We start from the raw sequence: 17,896 nt of genomic DNA on the forward strand, positions 1-17,896 counted from the left end.
TCTGAGTGTTCACTCCGTTACGCCAGAGCAGCATCTGAGTGTTAGGCTACAGAATCAGAGGTATTAGGTGTCAAAAGGATTACTGCAGTAATGTGAACCAGAACAGATCAAATTTGAAACATGTCATGCAATAACACTGAATGGAAAAATCTCAGTGCAGAATAGAGCTCCTAAACAAAAGTGGTTTACCAATTACAAAGCTCATCAGTGCATACCCACTTACCTTTTTATTATGATTTTAAGAGGTTCCCATTCATTTTGCTGACCTCCATCCACCTGCCAGAACTTCTGTCCCCAGGACACTCACTCCTGAATGAGTATTCATTCATATTTGAACAGCAAGAGAAGCAAAGAATCCCAAAAGCTGAACAACTCTTTTATTTCCCGATGGCTTAAAGAAAAACAAACAAACAAAGCAAAAAAAACCCCAACAACCCAGAAACAAAACCCCCAGATGTTGCAGAAAAACCCTCACACAGCTTCCCACCTGCTTGCTCCCGCCTCCGCCCGCCCCGTTTCCATCGGGGTGAAGGAAGAGTGGAGCGAAACCAGCCCAGCCCGGCGCGACCGCAAACCGAGGCCCGGCAGCCCTGCTCTCCACGCCCGGCGACAGGCCCTGGGGCTGCAGGCCGCCCCGGGGAAGGGGCGGGAAGGACGGCACCCACAGCTCCACCGAGGAACCCCGAACACCCGCCTCGCCTCGCCCCGCTCCACTCCGCGCTGGCAGCGCGCTGGGCTGACCGGGGCGGGGATAGGTGCGCATGCGCAGACGGTGGAGCCGCCGGGGGGGCACACGGTCTGCGCCGAGCGCGAGCTCTCGGGGGGCAACGGCGGTTGCCCCGGGAAACGGCCGCCGCCGCCCGCCGAGAGGGGAGGGGCGGGGGGGACGCGGCCGCGCAACCCCCGGGGGCGGGCCGTGCGAGTCACGTGAGCGAGCCGTCGCCAATAGGAGCGCAGCGAGGGCACTCGCGAGGCTTCGTTCTCTATGGCAACCGTCAGCCCGTAGTCAGCCGCCGAGCCCAGCCGTTGTCCGAGCGCCGGCGAAGGGGCCGCCATGGTGAGTAGCGGAGCCGCCTCCGGCCGTCAGTTCTTCTGGGCGGAGGATGGCGTCGCCGTCTGGCCGGCCTTGCTCCCCACCGTGGGGCAGAGCCGCAGCCGTGAGGAGGCTCTCCGCGTCGGCCGGCCGTCGCCGTGGGCCGGCCCGGAGGCTGGGCAGGGAGGCGGCCCGGTCAAGTCCTGCCGGGGACAGGCGGCCCATGGTCATGCGGGGGGCCGCTCGAGGGGGCTGCTGCTGCCGCCTGCCGTCCTGGGCATCCGTGCCACCCCTGTTGGACCCTGCGGAGACTAGTGGGGCTTGGGGTTTTTGCAGGATCCGATGCCCCAGTTGCTTAACTGCGTAACAGCGTAGCTGACTTAGAGATCACGAGTGGCTTTGGCCTGCGCTTACATATTTATTTGTTAGTTTAATGTCCTTTTGTAGCTTCTCTCTGGATTGTGAGATTTCAGCACTGGTGTTGGCATATGTCTTCCTTTCTATCTGTAATGAGTAGAAACTTTTCACCTAAAGAAAACCCAGCAACAGCAAAGACAACATTAATTGAACTTTTCATATGATGTGTCATTTGCAAGATGTGGGACTTTGTGGGAGACATTAGATTTGCAACCACGTTATGAAAGCTTGTTTTATTTACTGCTGTTGCTGTTCCTAGACTGCCTTTAATTTCCAGGCAGTTGAGATCTGTGCTTACATTTTCAGTATTGTTCATCCAGGTATCACAGTATTGCATTTTCACTGGAGCTACCCTGCACAGTTGGATTAATAATGACAAGGTGATCAGATTAACTGTTTGTCTGATTTGCTACGTTGCTGTCTCCGACACCAGCAGTACTAACGAAGTACATTGGAGTAAATGAAATGGACTTCACCTTTGGTTGCATCAGCCCTCCAGGGACTGTGATGATAAACTCCCATTCGTGCCCTGTTATGCCTCCTTGTGTCTTGTGCTACCTGCATGAGCAAGATTTATTCTAATGTAATTGGCCATGCCAATACTCCTCCTTTTGAAATAGAGGCATACATAGAAGGGCTAGTTAGCCAGATCTAAAAATGCTTCCTTCTTAATTTGCCCTGGGAATATTTGTTTCTGGGCAATAGGCTGTTGAGAAACAAATTCAGATTATCACTTAAGATTGTATGAGAAGTCTCAAGATTTTACATATAAACTAACAAAGAAACATAACATACTTTCCTGTCTATTTTTGTTAGTACATCTATAAAAGATACATCATTCAGCTACATTATGTACACGTACGTGTAATACAAAGACAAATTTATCCAAGAGCTGCTTCTCCCCTACAGTCCTTCTGGTTCTGATCCTCTGATTGTCTCTGATTTTGTATGACTTTTCTAAGGGTACTGGTCACTTGAGGACTTAATTCCAAGTACTGGTGCTTTTAAAGGGGGAACACTTATTGGAGGTATATAGGGATAACACATATGAAAATATGGTGTTTTTTTAACATACTAGTTAACATGATAACCCTCTGCAAGCAAGCACAGAAACTAGTCAGAAGGCAAGTCTTTGCAATACTTATGCTCCTTTTTACTTATTTCATTGTACATTTATCTTTGTGCTTATATCCTTATCCACAGGCAGAGCTAGGCCTTAATGAGCACCACCAGAATGAAGTGATCAACTACATGCGCTTTGCTCGTTTCAAGCGTGGCCTGTGTCTCAAAACAGTGGATTCTTGTTTTCAGGACCTTAAGGACAGCAGGTACCATGGAGGGCGGTTCTGAGCAAGAATAAAGCAAAATATGCTAGCAACAATTGCAGGTTTAAATGCTTTATGGGGCAACTTTTCTCTGTTTTCATTTGTATGTTCTTAGTGAGGAAGAAAGACCCAATGATTTTGCAAATGTTACAAGTCAAGTCCTTTTAAAACTAAGTTGTTCAAATTCTTAGGAATTAACATAGATATTGACAGCATGACATTGCTTTATATCTTACTTCTAATGTCTAAATTTGATGCAAGACTGTAGCGGAAGTAATATTTGTGATTGTAATGTTTCCAAGAGAAAATTTAAATACAGTAACCAGTTAGTAGTGCCATGGTCATGACTGACACAGCCACTACTGACAGTGGATGTTTTCAGAAGAACATTGCATTATATAAGAGTGATACCTGTGTAGTGAGGTCTCATAACAATGCAAAATTGTTACCTCTATCATACATGACTCATCTTGACTGCTCTGTTTAGACTTGTTGAGGAGACCTTTACAGTCGATGAGGTGATAGACATGCTGGATGGACTGCAGACCATTGTACACAGTGAAGTGGAGTCGGAGCTCATAAATACGACTTACACCAATGTTTTACTTCTGCGGCAGCTCTTTTCGCAAGCTGAGAAATGGTACCTTAAGTTACAGACGGACGTCTCTGAATTGGAGAATCGGTAACATATATTAGACTGTACAGAATGCCTTTCAATAATAAGAAAACTTCAGTGTTGACTATTTGCATTCTTTTCCTATCCATAGAAACCTATTCTTTTACTATTTTATCAATGATAGGTTAGTTTCAAGTCTTCCATCTATAAAGTAGCAAGATACACAATAATTTCAAATTTGTCAGGAAGATGTTTTTATTGGTAATGTTCTTACTTGAATCAATCAGTTAAGAGCAGGTGATAGGATTTGATTAAAAAGCCTTTGTTGTCTGAGTAGATTATATTTTAATCAAGGATGCTAAATCTTACAGTTCTAATGCATATACCATACCATTGCATGACGTGATCTGTTGCATTTATTGTATTTGCATAGGACTTCATTCTGTACTTCTGATGAGAATCTTACATGCAATAAAGAGCATAGTATCAGCCTGGTAAAATGTGTTTCATAGCATAGCTCTTTTAGTAAATAAATGCCTCCTTTTACTTTTCTTTTCAAGAGAATTGTTGGAACAGGTTGCTGAGTTTGAAAAGTCAGAATTTACATCTTCGAACAAGAAGGTAGAGTTTTATTTTAATCAAATCATAATCAAATGTCATGTGGAGTCATGACAGATGTTTAAAATACTTAGTACTGACTCTTTGTGCTTAAGAGAGAAAAACAAAACAAAAACAAAACCCCCACCCTTTTTCAAAACAATCTTTGAAAGTCTCCAAAAAGTAACATTTTGCAGTTCAGCACCAGGGCTCACACTGAATTGCCTTGGCTGTTTCCAGATTGCAGATTCTGCACATCTGGGGCAAGCCTCATAATCCTCATCCCAAAGTCAGCCAGACCAGGGATGTGTTGGAGCACCTGCTCCTGGGTTCCCTTCCCCCTGGAAACTGGAGTAAGACTGGGACATTGGCTTGTCCCAACATGGAGTCAAGAGCTGAGAAGATTCCACAATACAGATGTGACTCTAGCTTATCTTGTATGATTACAGTTGCACCTTATTTGATTTGTAGCTGTGCTGGGTTCGGCTGGGATAGACTTGATTTTCTTCTTGGTAGCTGGTATGGTGCTGTGTTTTGGATTTAGTGTGAGAAGACTGTTGATAACGCTGATGTTTTAGTTGTTGCTAAGTAGCCCTTATCTTAAGCCAAGGATTTTTTCAGTTTCCCATGCTCTGCTGGCAAGCAGGTGTGCAAGGGGCTGGGAGGGAGCAGAGCCAGGGCAGCTGACCCGAACTAGCCAAAGGGCTATTCCATGGAACGTCATGCCCAGTATATAAACGGGGGGAGTTGGCCGGGAGGCGTGGATCGCTGCTCTGGCATCGGTCCGCAGGTGGTGAGCAATTGCATTGTGCATCACTTGTCTTTTCTTGGGTGTTATTTCTTTTTTTTTTTTTTTTTTAATATTCCTTTTCATTTTTCTTCTTCTTATTATTATTAGTTAGTAGTGTATTTTATTTTACTTTAGTTGTTAAACTGTTCTTATCTCAACCCACAAATTTTACTTTTTTTTTCCTCCTCCCCACCCCACTGGGAGGGGGGAGGGGGAAGTGGCTGCATAGTGCTTAGTTGCTGGCTGGGGTTAAACCACAACAGTAGCATAAAGGTATATATAGTTAATATATATTATATTTGAATATTTAAAATAAGAAAATTATTTGGAGCTGTGTAAATACTTTTTACTCTTACAATCACTCAAATATTTTTTTCTGTTTTCATTGTCTTTTGGTTGCTGCAGCATCGGTAGTCTTTTGTAAATTCAAGTTTGCAATCCTTTTATGTCTCTTTGCAGTATTTTTGTTTAACTTTAGCTGAAAGTGAAGTATATAATTTAGGAGCCAAGGTACCAGTAAAAACTGAACTTGAAATAAAAGGTCATTCATTTGCTGTACAAAAGAAAGCTGAATTGACTGTCAGTAGTTATTTTACAGACTAAAGGAATATTTTTCTTCCTCTTAGAAATCTGTATAATTTACTTTTTTAACCTTTATTATATCTTTAGCCCAGTGCAGATCTCATTAAACCAAAACTGGCTCCATTAAATGAAGGTGGGTCAGAGCTGCTAAACAAGGTAAGAACTTGTCTGTTCGTGCAGTTGTGGTCAATGACCATTCTGCTTATCCAGCTGAACTGGATAGCTGTACAGTAATATTTGTATGTGCCTATCACTGTATAGATGTCAAGGTAATATACCCCAGAATGTAAAGTAAAATGCTAATAAATTAATAAATATTGTAAAGCATCTTAAATTTATTGTGTGGTTATGATCTCTAACATGTATTGCAATATTGACCTTCCTTTTGCAAAGACATTTTAGCATTTGTAAATATTTATTTTTCCATTTAATGAGGTAAATTAGTAGAAATCAGTATTCATTTTGTTCTGTGCAGCTGGCTGGCTTTCCAACAAGGAAGTAAATTAAAATATGTAGCTGGCTGAAATGATTAGGTTATCAAACATTTTCTGTATTACTCGAAGTCAATCTTATTACATTCAGTCTTTTTTCTTTTGTTAGTTGGTTAAATTCCTCCTAAAGAAACAAGCACTTAAAGAATTTGGAATTTACTAGTTTTGAAAACATCTAATTTCCCACTTGCTAAAGATTTTCAGAATTACAAAATACATTCTAGTATTTAATGTTATCAGTAGTTTTTATTAGGTATTGAACTTGTTTAGTTTGACTGAACTCTTTTAAAATGCCACACTTCTTATAATACACTTTTAAGTTATGGGCAGTCTAGATATTTAGCAAGGAATTGCGTTTTCTGTCTTCTAGCCTGCGTTACCAAAGTGATCTGTCAAATACAGTGTCTGAATCAAATTGTTGTTACCCATTAAGATAAAACATTCAAGAATTCAGACTTGTATTTTACTTATAGATCAATGTAGTTCTCCTTCAAAAATAATTTCAAAATCTGTTTCATAACAGTTTTTGCTGAATATGTGCATCTGATGTCTTTTTTTTTTTTTTTCCTCAAAAATAATTCAAAGTTTATGTGGTGAATTTACTCTGACTGATAAAACATGGTTATTTGCTGTGACACAGAACGTGATATGCAGTAACCTGGTATTTGTCTCTTTTAAACAGGAACTATGAACAAATTCTTACTTGCCTGTTGATTGAAAATAAAAATGATGAGCAGCAATCGTGAATCTTTCTTTGTTGTGAATATTGATACTAACAAGATGCTGAGCTCACTAGTCTCAATTCAGTAAAGCGTGTGCCAAATTTAAGTGAACGGTCCTATATATTACAGTAGAATTGGAGACTTAAATTTCTTGCTGACTGAAGCAGAAAGCACAATAAATAAATGGATTACTGATTTCTTATGAAGGCCATTTTTATAAGCATTTAGAAGCTTGTTTGCTTTCCTAAGCTATGAAGCGTATTTTCTTACATGAAATATTTGTAAAATTCAAAATAGCACAAGAGTGTTCACAACCTTTTTCTCATTCATTAACCCAAAGACAGTTGCTTGTCTCCAAGAAGAAAATGAAAAATTGAAGACCAGACTCAAGACAATAGAAACACAGGTAAATTCCCTGTAAGCTTGGATACTTAATGCTATTTACGTATTAAAAAATACCTAAATAAGAATCCCATGGTTATTATTCTTATGTTTTCAATTAAAATATGTTTCTGAGGTATTACATTTTCAATGTATCACAGGCTACAGCTGCACTAGATGAGAAGTCCAAGCTAGAGAAGTCACTGAAGGATTTACAGATGATTCAAGGAGATCAAAAGGTAAATATAATTAAGATTTCCCCCACTACCACCCCCGTTTAACACAACTGTTGCCTGTACATCTAAAAAGTTGGTCTGTATGGTGTGTTTCTTTTCTGGCAAATACAGAAGTTCAAGTTAGTATTGTCATGTTCCTGCTGACATTGTCTGTTCCTGCTGGTCTGTCAGTCAACAGATAATCCAGAACGTGTGTTTATGTTATGACATGTATTTTTTGTCACATAGACCATGATAAATTATTTTCAGAAAATATTATTCCAGGTACTATCAGGAAGTAGTATTCCAGAGTTCATATTGTCAGGGGTGATATTTGTATTAACAGATACAAATTTATTTCTGTTTGTTTCTTCCTGTTTACTAATGAAAGAATGATATCTAACCTGGGTTTTATAGCAACAATAAAACACTAATTCTTTCAAGCATTTGTCACACTTGATATTGACATGGACAAGCCAGACGTGCTGCTTCTCACTTCAGACTTTAAAAACCTAAATACTTGTATGCAAGTGTCCAGTGTTGTATATTCTTAAACATCAATTGAAGTTTTGCTACAAATGTCAATGATCATGGGTCAGATGGCAAATGTCTGATTTTGTGCAGTTCTACCCATATCAGCATACTGTCAAAAATGGTTCACCGTTTATTTTTACTACTTGAGGTTCTTAATCTTTTTTGTAAATGAGGGCTCAAACACGGTGAGTTGCTGCTGCAGAAAAAAACCATAAGAAGCTAGAAGTCATGCACGTTGACACAGATGAATCTGTTCAGGTCACCTTAGTATTTTTTTAAGTTTGTACCTTTATTTTGTCAATAATTAGAATTTTCTAAAGTTTGTTCACGTGTGATTGTTTCTTAAATTTAAAACATTTCAGTTCAAACTTTTAACAAAATTAGAACACTTTAATCCCATTATTTTGAGAAACTGACTTTTTAAAATTCCTGCAGTATTTGCAGATTTGGAAGTGAAGTTCAATATCGTAAAACATTTCCACTTTAATTTTCATATTTTAATCCCGATTTCTTTTTATTTTGCTTTCTAACTGGTTTATGGTATGTACTTGACTTTCTTAATATGTTATAATTTTATCTAGTAACTTTCAATATCTGTATTCAATAATGTTATTTAATAGGGAACTTGATTTGTCAGTCATGGCAAATATTTTCTTTATCTGTTTTGTTAAGCCTTAAATTATTAAAGGTTTAAAATATTAAAGGTGTTTATTAAATCCTGGATAATAGCATTTGTAGTTTTAAAAGATTGGCACCAAATCTCATCCTACTTTTCTGGTTAAACATGAATTGGCCTCAGTGTCAGGGCTGCTGAGTATCTTCAGCTTTCATGTCCTAATTTGCTCTCTATAATCTGTCACTTTCTTCTCCAGCTCTTACTTTTTTTTTTTTTTTTAATAGTTAATATGGTTCCACACATTAAGTGTGAACCACAGTTTGGGAGTAACTGCTCTGTTGGATCAGATTAACTTGAGGATTTAGAATTTTTACGTAATTGATTTATGTCACAGTTTGGAAAAATGGTCACTGTCTATTCTGATCTGAAACATTATACATTGTAGTGCTTTTCAGCATCGCAGCCTTGGACTCTGTCTCAAAATTCAAAATAAGCTTTTCTTCTGTACAGGTACCATTATCAAGTGGTTTCCTATGCTCAAATCTTACCTTCCATATAGAAAAAGGAGCAGAGCTTCCTTAGTTTTAGATTTTTGTTCTTTTTAAGGTGCTGCTGGTTCAGCCTCATCCTGAGTGATTATACTTTTGAGAGCCTGAAGTTGAGCTTTTAAACCTGAGAGGGTTTGTTTTTTTTTTTAAATGGAAATCCATAGAACAGTTACATGAATACAATGTTTTGTGACCCAGAACTGATGGCCAGAAGAGTTTGGGTTGTTTCTTCTCACAAGGAAACAGGAAAGTTGCTTCACAAGCAACTGTGGAGGCTCTTTTTGTAATGCATCTGAGAACAGTGCAATATCGGTACCTGACTGATAATACGAGCCTTAACACTTTCATCCTTTCCTACCTGTATTACACTAACAGCTTTTGAAATGCCTGTGATATTTTACCTGCTTTAAAAATACATTATAGCATAGACATTCAGATCTTAAACTGTAATTTACTATTTCTGTATGCTAAATAACTTCTTGTGATATGCTTCATCCTGTGGCTTCACCTAATTCCTGAAGAAGTGAAGTACAAGAACTTGAAATCTCAACTTGGCAGAGAAGACATTCCAGCCATCTTTAAAATGCATTTATTAACAATTTTTTGAAGTTATAAATTAGTGCTTTAACTGATTTTTTTTAGTTAAAGCACTTCTAATTTAGGCTTTACAGGAATAACGTGAATGTAATTATTAAAAATTAAGATGTACCCCCTTTATGTGGAATTTTGCACTTGATATTTTAAATATATCTTCTCTTGCATTTGACATATTTTAAATATTTCTTCTGTTGAAGATGAATGCAAACCAGGATATCACCGAACTGGAGAATAAAGTGGCAGCTTTGAAATGCCAGTTTGAGAAGACTTTGAATGACTCTACTGCAAACCAAAAATTCTTGGAAGAGAACTTGGTGACAACAAAACATGACTTACTTAAGGTTCAGGATCAGCTATCCACAGCTGAAAAGGTTAGCATTTTATTGTAATGTAAAGATGAGATCCTTGCACATTTTAACTGATTAGTAATTTAACAAGCTTACACTACAGGATGCAGAGTTTATTGGGTCACACTTGTGCCTGTGTATTTTTGTTATTTCAGTGGAAAAACAAGTTATATGTAAAAGAGCAAAAATACAACTAACTGCGTGATTATAACTAGATGAATACTTTAAAAATTGCCCATTTGTCTGCATAGAAATTTTTGAATGAAACGTGTATTCCCAGTCTTCAGAAGACTTTTAGCCTGATTTCATTAGAAAATAAAGTTTGTGTTTCTCTTTCTCTCCCAGTAATCTCATTTGAATCTACTAGTTGACTTCATCTAAATTTGAGTAAGTTAGACAAACTACTATTCTGAAACTTGAGGAGGAAAAGCAAGTCATCTTTTTTAAAAAGTGTATTAGCCTGGTCTTCATAATATGTAAATAATATGTTGATGTTATTATTATGTAGGAATTGGAGAAGAAATTTCAGCAAACAGCTGCCTATCGCAACATGAAAGAGATTCTCACTAAGAAGAATGAACAGATAAAGGATCTACGTAAAAAACTTTCCAAGTAAGTGGTGCTGTTCTGTCTGTCCAAACAGGATCCTTGTTCTGGATCCGTGTTCTGCTCCCATTTTGTTTTTGTAGATGTGAAGCTGTCTCTAAAACAGACTATAAATTTTTCCTTAAAAAGAATTTCTAGTAGGCTGTTCCCTGATTTTTGACAAGCCAATCCTTTTAATGGATGCTAGGTGAATAGGACTGATGTGTGCAACAGCAGCTACCATGTAGCAAGTAATGAGAGAATTTAGTATGCAGAGGATACAAAATATTCAAGGGTGTGGTAGATAAGCCCCCAGGTGCTACACACAGAGATACAGATCGGAGATGTAACAGATGCTTTGGCATTATCTTATTTCTTCCACACTTGTTTATGGGAATGAGAAGTCCACAGTATGTAAACAGGGTTAGGTTTGTATTGAGTAAAGAAAGATGCACCCTGGCCATTATATTGCGTAGAAGACTATCATTCTGCAAATGTCAAGTGAGCTTTGGCAACGTGGATGCCTTAGACCTATGCTGTAGGAGGACAGAGATGGAACTTAAAATTTACGTTTAAATTTCTGCCTGTATTTTGGGATTTGTGGGCAGGTTCCTGGTCATTCCCTCATTCCACTATTTGGTAAACTAGCCAATTTTAAAAGGAGAAAATAGTCTAAAAAGTATATACATTTGTCTGTGCCCTAAGTCATACAGTGAACCTTGACAGGAATGTGTCACTAGTGGGAGTAATTTATTACTTGGGTTTCATATTTTCTTTAGAGTAGAAAATACCCAAGAGACATTTTGTCTCTGTTTTAATTTTTTTTTTTTTTTTTTTTTTAATCCTCAGATATGAGCCGGAGGACTAAAATACCAAAAACATCTGATCTATCAGAAGCTGCCATAGAAAGAAAATGTAGACTGGTATTATTTTTCAATAATTTTTGTTTTGAATGGTATATTTTTTGCTTCTAGTGCTTAAAATAACTTTTTATTAATACTAATAACACGCTGAAACTCTTACCTTACTTCCTTGTAAACCTACAATTTATAGGTATTCGTTTCTGTAGTCACGTTTTTAGTTGTTAACCATCAACATTCCTTGAGAAATAGCAAACAGGAGCTTATTGAAGGACTGAGATCATTCTCTACAAAGAAAGGAGTTTATTTTTGTTAAGAAAAGAAAAAAAAGAAAAAAAATAAGCATTAGGGTTTTTGATGTCTCTGAGGTGGAAACTCCAGTTGTTACTTTTGTATAGTTAATGTAGCCATGAAGTGGCATTATATGTGAAAATTCCATCAGTGGAAGTAAAAAGTAGGAGGAAAAATGAAACACGCTGATTCTGCAATGTTATTTCACACTGGACATGTCATACCTCAGCAAAATGTGATCAGTAACATTTTGCTAGAGGATGTTCATTAGATAGTGAGGTAAATATGCGTTATAGCAGAAGCACTGGACCCTTTCAAATAAAGCCACTAATTGAAGTTAAGCTTTTTCACTTGAATTTATTTGAAACAAATTTTAACATCAGAAGACAGATTCTGATTTTGCCAGTATTCTTAATATTAAGACGATAATCTGAAAATGCATGGGGAAGTTGCTAATGGAGCAACTTTCTTGGGAAATAAGTTATTTTAGATGTTTTCATCTCCTTTCTTAATGTAACTTCACCAGAAAACAGCTTACTTCTCTCAAGTCTTTTACTTGTAATCCTCTGCCTTGCATTTATCTGGCAGCCTCTTAATAGTGCATTCTACTTGTTCATCTGTCCCTGTTCATATGTATGTTGTATTTTACTCCAAATAAAACCGTTATGTTTTCAAACATTTAATCTTTAAGGAGCTGGTTTATTATAGGAATGTTTTCTATAGCTCTTTTTTTAATATCTGTAGAAAGAAGTGGCAGATCAGTAAATAATCTTGTTAGAAGTGTGAACATGTAAATTACAGATTCATGTTCAAAGCCACACCACATCAAACAGCTGTAAAAAAGTGTACCAGTGGCAGGGCTGGGAAAAGGCTGGTGTGTGTGTGTTACAGAAACTGGCATTTAACAGTGCTTGTCTCAGGAGCTGCTTGAACTGAAATGGATCAATTTTCCCTCATTCTTTCTCGAGCGGGCAAAGCTGTTAAAATTGCTCAAGCTGTGATGCCCCAGTCAAATCTGCCATACACTTGCAGTCTGTAAGTTTTTTGTCCTTTTCTCCCCACTGGTTAAGCAAGAATGGTTTGGGATAAAGTCCTGTGTCTGTAACATGATATTATTGCTGTATCACAATAGTAGGGCTTTATGGGGTGACACAGTCCTCATGCAGTGTCAGTTAAATTCATGAAAGGTATTATTTTGCCCCTTGTACAGTCACTAAAATGTTAAGTTCTTAATAGGGAAGTACCAAAGAGCTTTCTGGCCTGTGTTTGCTCAGAGCAATTATGTTGACACCAGCAGGAGTACTTGTCTGGGTGAATATTGTGTTTTTCTTCGTAATAAAATTCATTTTAACAAGATCAGTTACTATTTCTAAAATGGCAGGTAAAGGGTGAAGAAAGGCAGAGAATCTCATGACTTCTGCTGGCCTTCTCTTTTCTGATAAATCTTTGGCTGTTGACTTAGCTAGAATATTGACTCTGTGATAGGCCTTCATTATCTGCTTAGAAACCATCTCAACAAGAAAGTACGCTATCAACTTCAGTATATGGATAGGTCTCGATGAGATAAGTTGGCTGTAGGCAAGTGCGGTTACAGACCATGTTATCTCCTCAAATGAGTAAGGCAAATATTGTAGAGAACTGTGTAGTGCAAAATTGAAACACTGACTTTGATCACCTGTCTTGCAGATTGCCAGTTTAGCAAGTATGAGATCACTGTGATGCTCTCGTTGGTTTGTGTTGCACAATGGCTAAGTAAAGGTCTTGTGTGGAGCTCTTGATGAAAAATACATCATCTGTCAAAGATGATGTAGCTGTCAAAGAAGACCTGGAGCATTATACAGTAGCAATTTTACTTTTGTTGAGATAGGTACAATATTTTGAAGATGGAGATAACATCTGAACCTCTCCTGACAGTGTCTGATGTTTCTAAAACTTCACATCTTTCCCTGAGATGTAAATTCTAATACTGCTTTTACCAGCCTTTGTTCTTCGGAAGTTCATTATACCGCTTAAATAGACATCATCCATTTCTTCCACTTCAGCTGTTAATTCCCTAGTTATGCCTGAAGGGAACGTTTAAAAAGAAAATTTCTCTGTAACTGGCTGATCTGCAGGAATCAAATCTCTTTCAAGCTGGGTGGGTTTTTTGTTTTGCTTGCAAACTGAAGAATATTTTCCATGGGAATGAAATCTAGGCAGCTCAGCTTCGCTAGTATTGACTCTGACAGCTAACAACCAACCCTGTGCTCTAGCCGTGACTTGAGTTCAGTGGTTGCTCGATAATAAATGAGCCAGCAGTGCTGCATGCTACCATCTTAATGAGACAGGATATTACCCAATGTTCTTTAACTATTCATAAAGTACTCCTTAATCTGGTTTTCTCTTGTGGATAATAGCCATTTTTTTAAATGTCCTAAGACAAACACTAATATATATTAACACTTAAACTGCAAGTGCTCCTCTTTATTTGATAGGCTGATGTAAGGACAGCTGTAGTTTGGACATTTCTCACATACCTTGCTTTTGGGAAACCCACAGTCGTCTGCCAGGCACTTAGATTTCAATCCAGCCAAAAAGTTCTTAAGATTCCTCAGTTTGGTTTCCCTCTTCTGGCATTATCAAGGACAGCTCTTGGCTTCTGCGTGATACCAAATGCTGTCAGACCACAGTGAAATGATTCTTACCGCCTGTCGTGGTTTAACCCCAGCCGGCAGCTAAGCACCACGCAGCCGCTCGCTCACTCCCCCCCACCCCTGGGATGGGGGAGAGAATCAGGAAAAAAACCTCGTGAGTTGAGATAAAGACAGTTTAATAGGACAGAAAAGAATGAAAAACAATGCTAATGATAATAATAATATGACAATAGTAATACTAAAAGAATTAAACTATACAAAGCAAGTGGTGCACAATGCAATTGCTCACCACTCATTGACCGATGCCCAGTTAGTTCCCAAGCCGCGATCCGCCCCTCCCAGCCAGCTCCCCCAGTTTATATACTGGGCATGATGTCATATGGTATGGAATAGCTCTTTGGCCAGTTTGGGTCAGCTGTCCTGGCGGTGTCCCCTCCCAGCTTCTTGTGCCCGTCCAGCCTTCTTGCTGGCTGGACATGAGAAGCTGAAAAATCCTTGACTTAGTATAAACACTACTTAGCAACAACTAAAAACATCAGTGTGTTATCAACATTATTTTCCTACTAAATCCAAAACACAGCACTATACCAGCTACTAGGAAGAAAATTAACTCTGTCCTAGCTGAAACCAGGACACCACGTCAGGAAACAAACATGAATCGTCTTGGGGTGTCAGGTAGCTGAATGGATCAAGCTTAAAAAGTTTGATCTGTTCTAGAAGGATGTGCCTTTTAAAACATATTAAAAAACAATTTGATGTAATTTGAAGGTAAGTTTGTATGTGAGCAGGTAAGAATTGTTATTGTAATTATTATTGTAAATGTTTATAACTGGATTTGAGCAGAGAATGTGCCCACGGGAGTTACGCTATGACTGTTAATTTTGACAATGTCCCAGTGACAGCGTTGGCCCAGGATTGCTGCCTTGCTCTGGCTGCCTACAGACTCTCCCTGAGGGTACCTAGATCTGCCCTCCTTACCAGTCTCCTCTCAGACATATCCTGAAACATTAGGCAGCCTGTTTGGAGTCACCTCTTCTCCAAATAAAGGTGGGTAGATACATGTCATTCTGTTTCAGCAGTCTTAATATCTAGAGACTTTTATTTTTTAATTATTTTTTAATTATTATTTTTAGGAACCTGTTAATGTAGTGTCTTGGAGTGTCCGTTGTAAGTAATGGTGATGCTGAGTGGTTGGTGCAGGACTGAGAGGGCAGCTCAAGACTGACAGCTGCTGGTGAACAAGAGAGCTGCCCGGAGATCTCCCCAGACTGCAGGCAAGCTTTGACAAAGAGAAGGTGTGAACTGGCAGAAGACAAGCAGAAGAACCGACTGAATAGGCCAGGTATCTTTTTTGTTGTAGTGAGGTGCCAGTTTGTGGCTCTTTTGTTTTACACGGGCCAGTTCTGAGGTCTGGGTGAATTGGGTGCAATTCTGTGAATCAGAACTGTGTTGAGCGCACCTTCATGGAAGGAGTACCCTAAAAAACCACACAGTCAGAAGATAGATAGAGCTGTGGTGCTAAAGAAAAGCAAGGAAAATAAAAAGAGAGACTCTTCTCAGGCATGCTTTTCTTGGAAGGCTGAGGTAACGCAAAACAGTTTTAAGGGTGATTGAGAGGCTGAATATGACTTTAGGGTACAGACCTTAAGGGCATCATCTACAGTGTAGAACTAAGCAGCAAGTAATAGTGATGAGCTGGAAGGAATAATTGCAATCCTAATAACTGCTTAGAGGAGTAACTGTAATCTCCAATTACACGTAGAGCAACCACTCAACAGTTGTCATGGCCTATGAGTTGTCAAAGATCTGGAAATCCAGCTGGATTCTTTCTTTCTCCTAAAGTAAGGAAACATGGATCTTAGAGTAGCAACTGTAAACAGTGAATCTAAACAGAAAAACCATATGTGGGAGCTGCTATTCTCTTGGCTGTATATCTGCTTCCCTTTTGATAGCATCACTAAATATTTGCAGAGGCTGTAGAGACTCTTTCATCACTTCCTTTTGATAATCATCTAATACGCTAACAGCCAGCATGTTTCCATTTGGAAGTGAGTGCTTCCAGGAATGGCAGATACTAAACACCAGAGCTAGCCCCTGCTGACACTTTGTCCCCCTCCCACATGTCTGACTCATCAAGGAAAGCCCAGAGGGTTTATTTTTAAATCTGGGGGCTATAGTCCTACATGTTGGATGTAGCATAATAAAGTCCAGGCTACCTGGTAGAATTATCTAGGAGTTGTCCATACCAGACTTCTTCCACTGCTGCTTATTATTCCTTACTCCCTTGTTTCCATCTCTTTCGCCAATAGAACTGTTAAGCTTCTCTCACACCCTCGAATCATGGTCCCCAACCTGTTGCTAGGACCCCAGACTCCCTTTTTGTCTGCATTTTAAGTAGCTGGGAGAGGCGCTTGGCTTCTTACTGTACTGGCATCAAGAGACGCAAGCCCAGGATTTTTAGTTGGTACCTTCACCTAAGTACTTCCAGTTTTGCTTCAGTGAGAAATGGGATTCTCTGCTTTGTTTACCAGCTTCTGATTAGGTTTACCTAGGGCAGTTCACATGCTGTCCCATCAGTCCCTGGCTTGCTGTAGAGATGAACCCCTACCCTTCTCACCCACTCCCCCAAACCCCACACTCTCAAATTTGTTAGGTACTGGGGGAAAAAATTCTTTCTAATCCTCCTTTAACATGAGCAGTGAAATGATCAAAAGTTCTTGCATGTGTCTATTAGAGGCTTATCTTTGTCCCTGAAGATAAAGCCCAAGTCCTCCCCTAACCCAAATGAAGGAAGTTCAAAGGAGATAAAATCTTGAATAGCATCAGAAATAGTATTGATTATCTGAGGTGTGTATGGGAAGTCCCACAGCAAGAATTCCCGAGTGTTACCTGTTTAAATACATTTAAATATATTTAAAGCCTGTTTCTCAAGGAGCCACTGGATGACAGGCATTTTGCTGGGTGCCTATGTGCATGACCACCTTTAAAAAAACCCTCATAGTAGTTTGTGATCTGACCTGCTTATGAGACTGACATTTGTCAGAGAGGCAAGGATTCATTTCATTGCATCTGAACTTCCTGATCTGGCCTGACCTGAGCCGAGGACACCACACCTCTCTGCCTGCACAGTCTCCCCAGTCCATTAGTAAACTAGTTTGAAATGTAATGGGAAGGAGGTACAGAGCCAAGAAAATGTTTAACTTGATTATGCTCATCAGTAGCAGTAATCTATTCACACAGAAGCATCCCAAGCGCTAGTGATGTGCTATTTTTTAAGGCTGTCCTGTCTGTGATTTATTAAATGCTCTAAGTTATTTATAAGTATCATTTGTAATAAATCCCACAGGCAGTGATGGACATTTAACTTTTTAATAATTTGCAAAAGTTTTCATGATGTGGGACAGCTAACTTATATGTAGCTTCTCAGTGTGTGTCCTTCAGTTTAATAGCTTATGGATCTAAAATTACCTTGGATTTTTCCTTCCAGCAGAATTCAGGGTTACCCATGAGACGTATTTCCAGGGCTAGCTGGCATGTTGCAATTCTGCGGGCAAGACAAGAACTGCAAGGATGTTGCAGAAGAGCCACGAGCTCCCTCAAAACTGTACTCTGGAAGGGTTTGGCAAACCCTGATGTTTTCCAATGACAACCTCCATTTCTAACAGCGCTAAAACACATTGTGAAGAATGGATTCACTTATGGGAGATGCATAAACC

At 39.1% G+C, this 17,896-nt stretch overlaps 1 protein-coding gene across 1 annotated transcript; it reads left to right on the plus strand.

Moving 5' to 3' along the window:
• Positions 1–1,009: 1,009 nt before the first annotated feature.
• Positions 1,010–12,219, plus strand: LOC127013848 (leucine zipper transcription factor-like protein 1). Its single transcript, XM_050892891.1, has 10 exons — positions 1,010–1,057; positions 2,654–2,778; positions 3,263–3,457; positions 3,952–4,012; positions 5,448–5,516; positions 6,914–6,979; positions 7,116–7,193; positions 9,662–9,835; positions 10,320–10,423; positions 11,246–12,219. The coding sequence occupies exons 1-10, from the start codon at positions 1,055–1,057 to the stop codon at positions 11,262–11,264; spliced, it is 894 nt and encodes a 297-aa protein (XP_050748848.1). The 5' UTR covers positions 1,010–1,054; the 3' UTR covers positions 11,265–12,219.
• The last annotated feature ends 5,677 nt before the right edge of the window (positions 12,220–17,896 follow it).

This window comes from Gymnogyps californianus, chromosome 2, assembly GCF_018139145.2.
Source record: "Gymnogyps californianus isolate 813 chromosome 2, ASM1813914v2, whole genome shotgun sequence".
NCBI classification, from domain to species: Eukaryota; Metazoa; Chordata; class Aves; order Accipitriformes; family Cathartidae; genus Gymnogyps; species Gymnogyps californianus.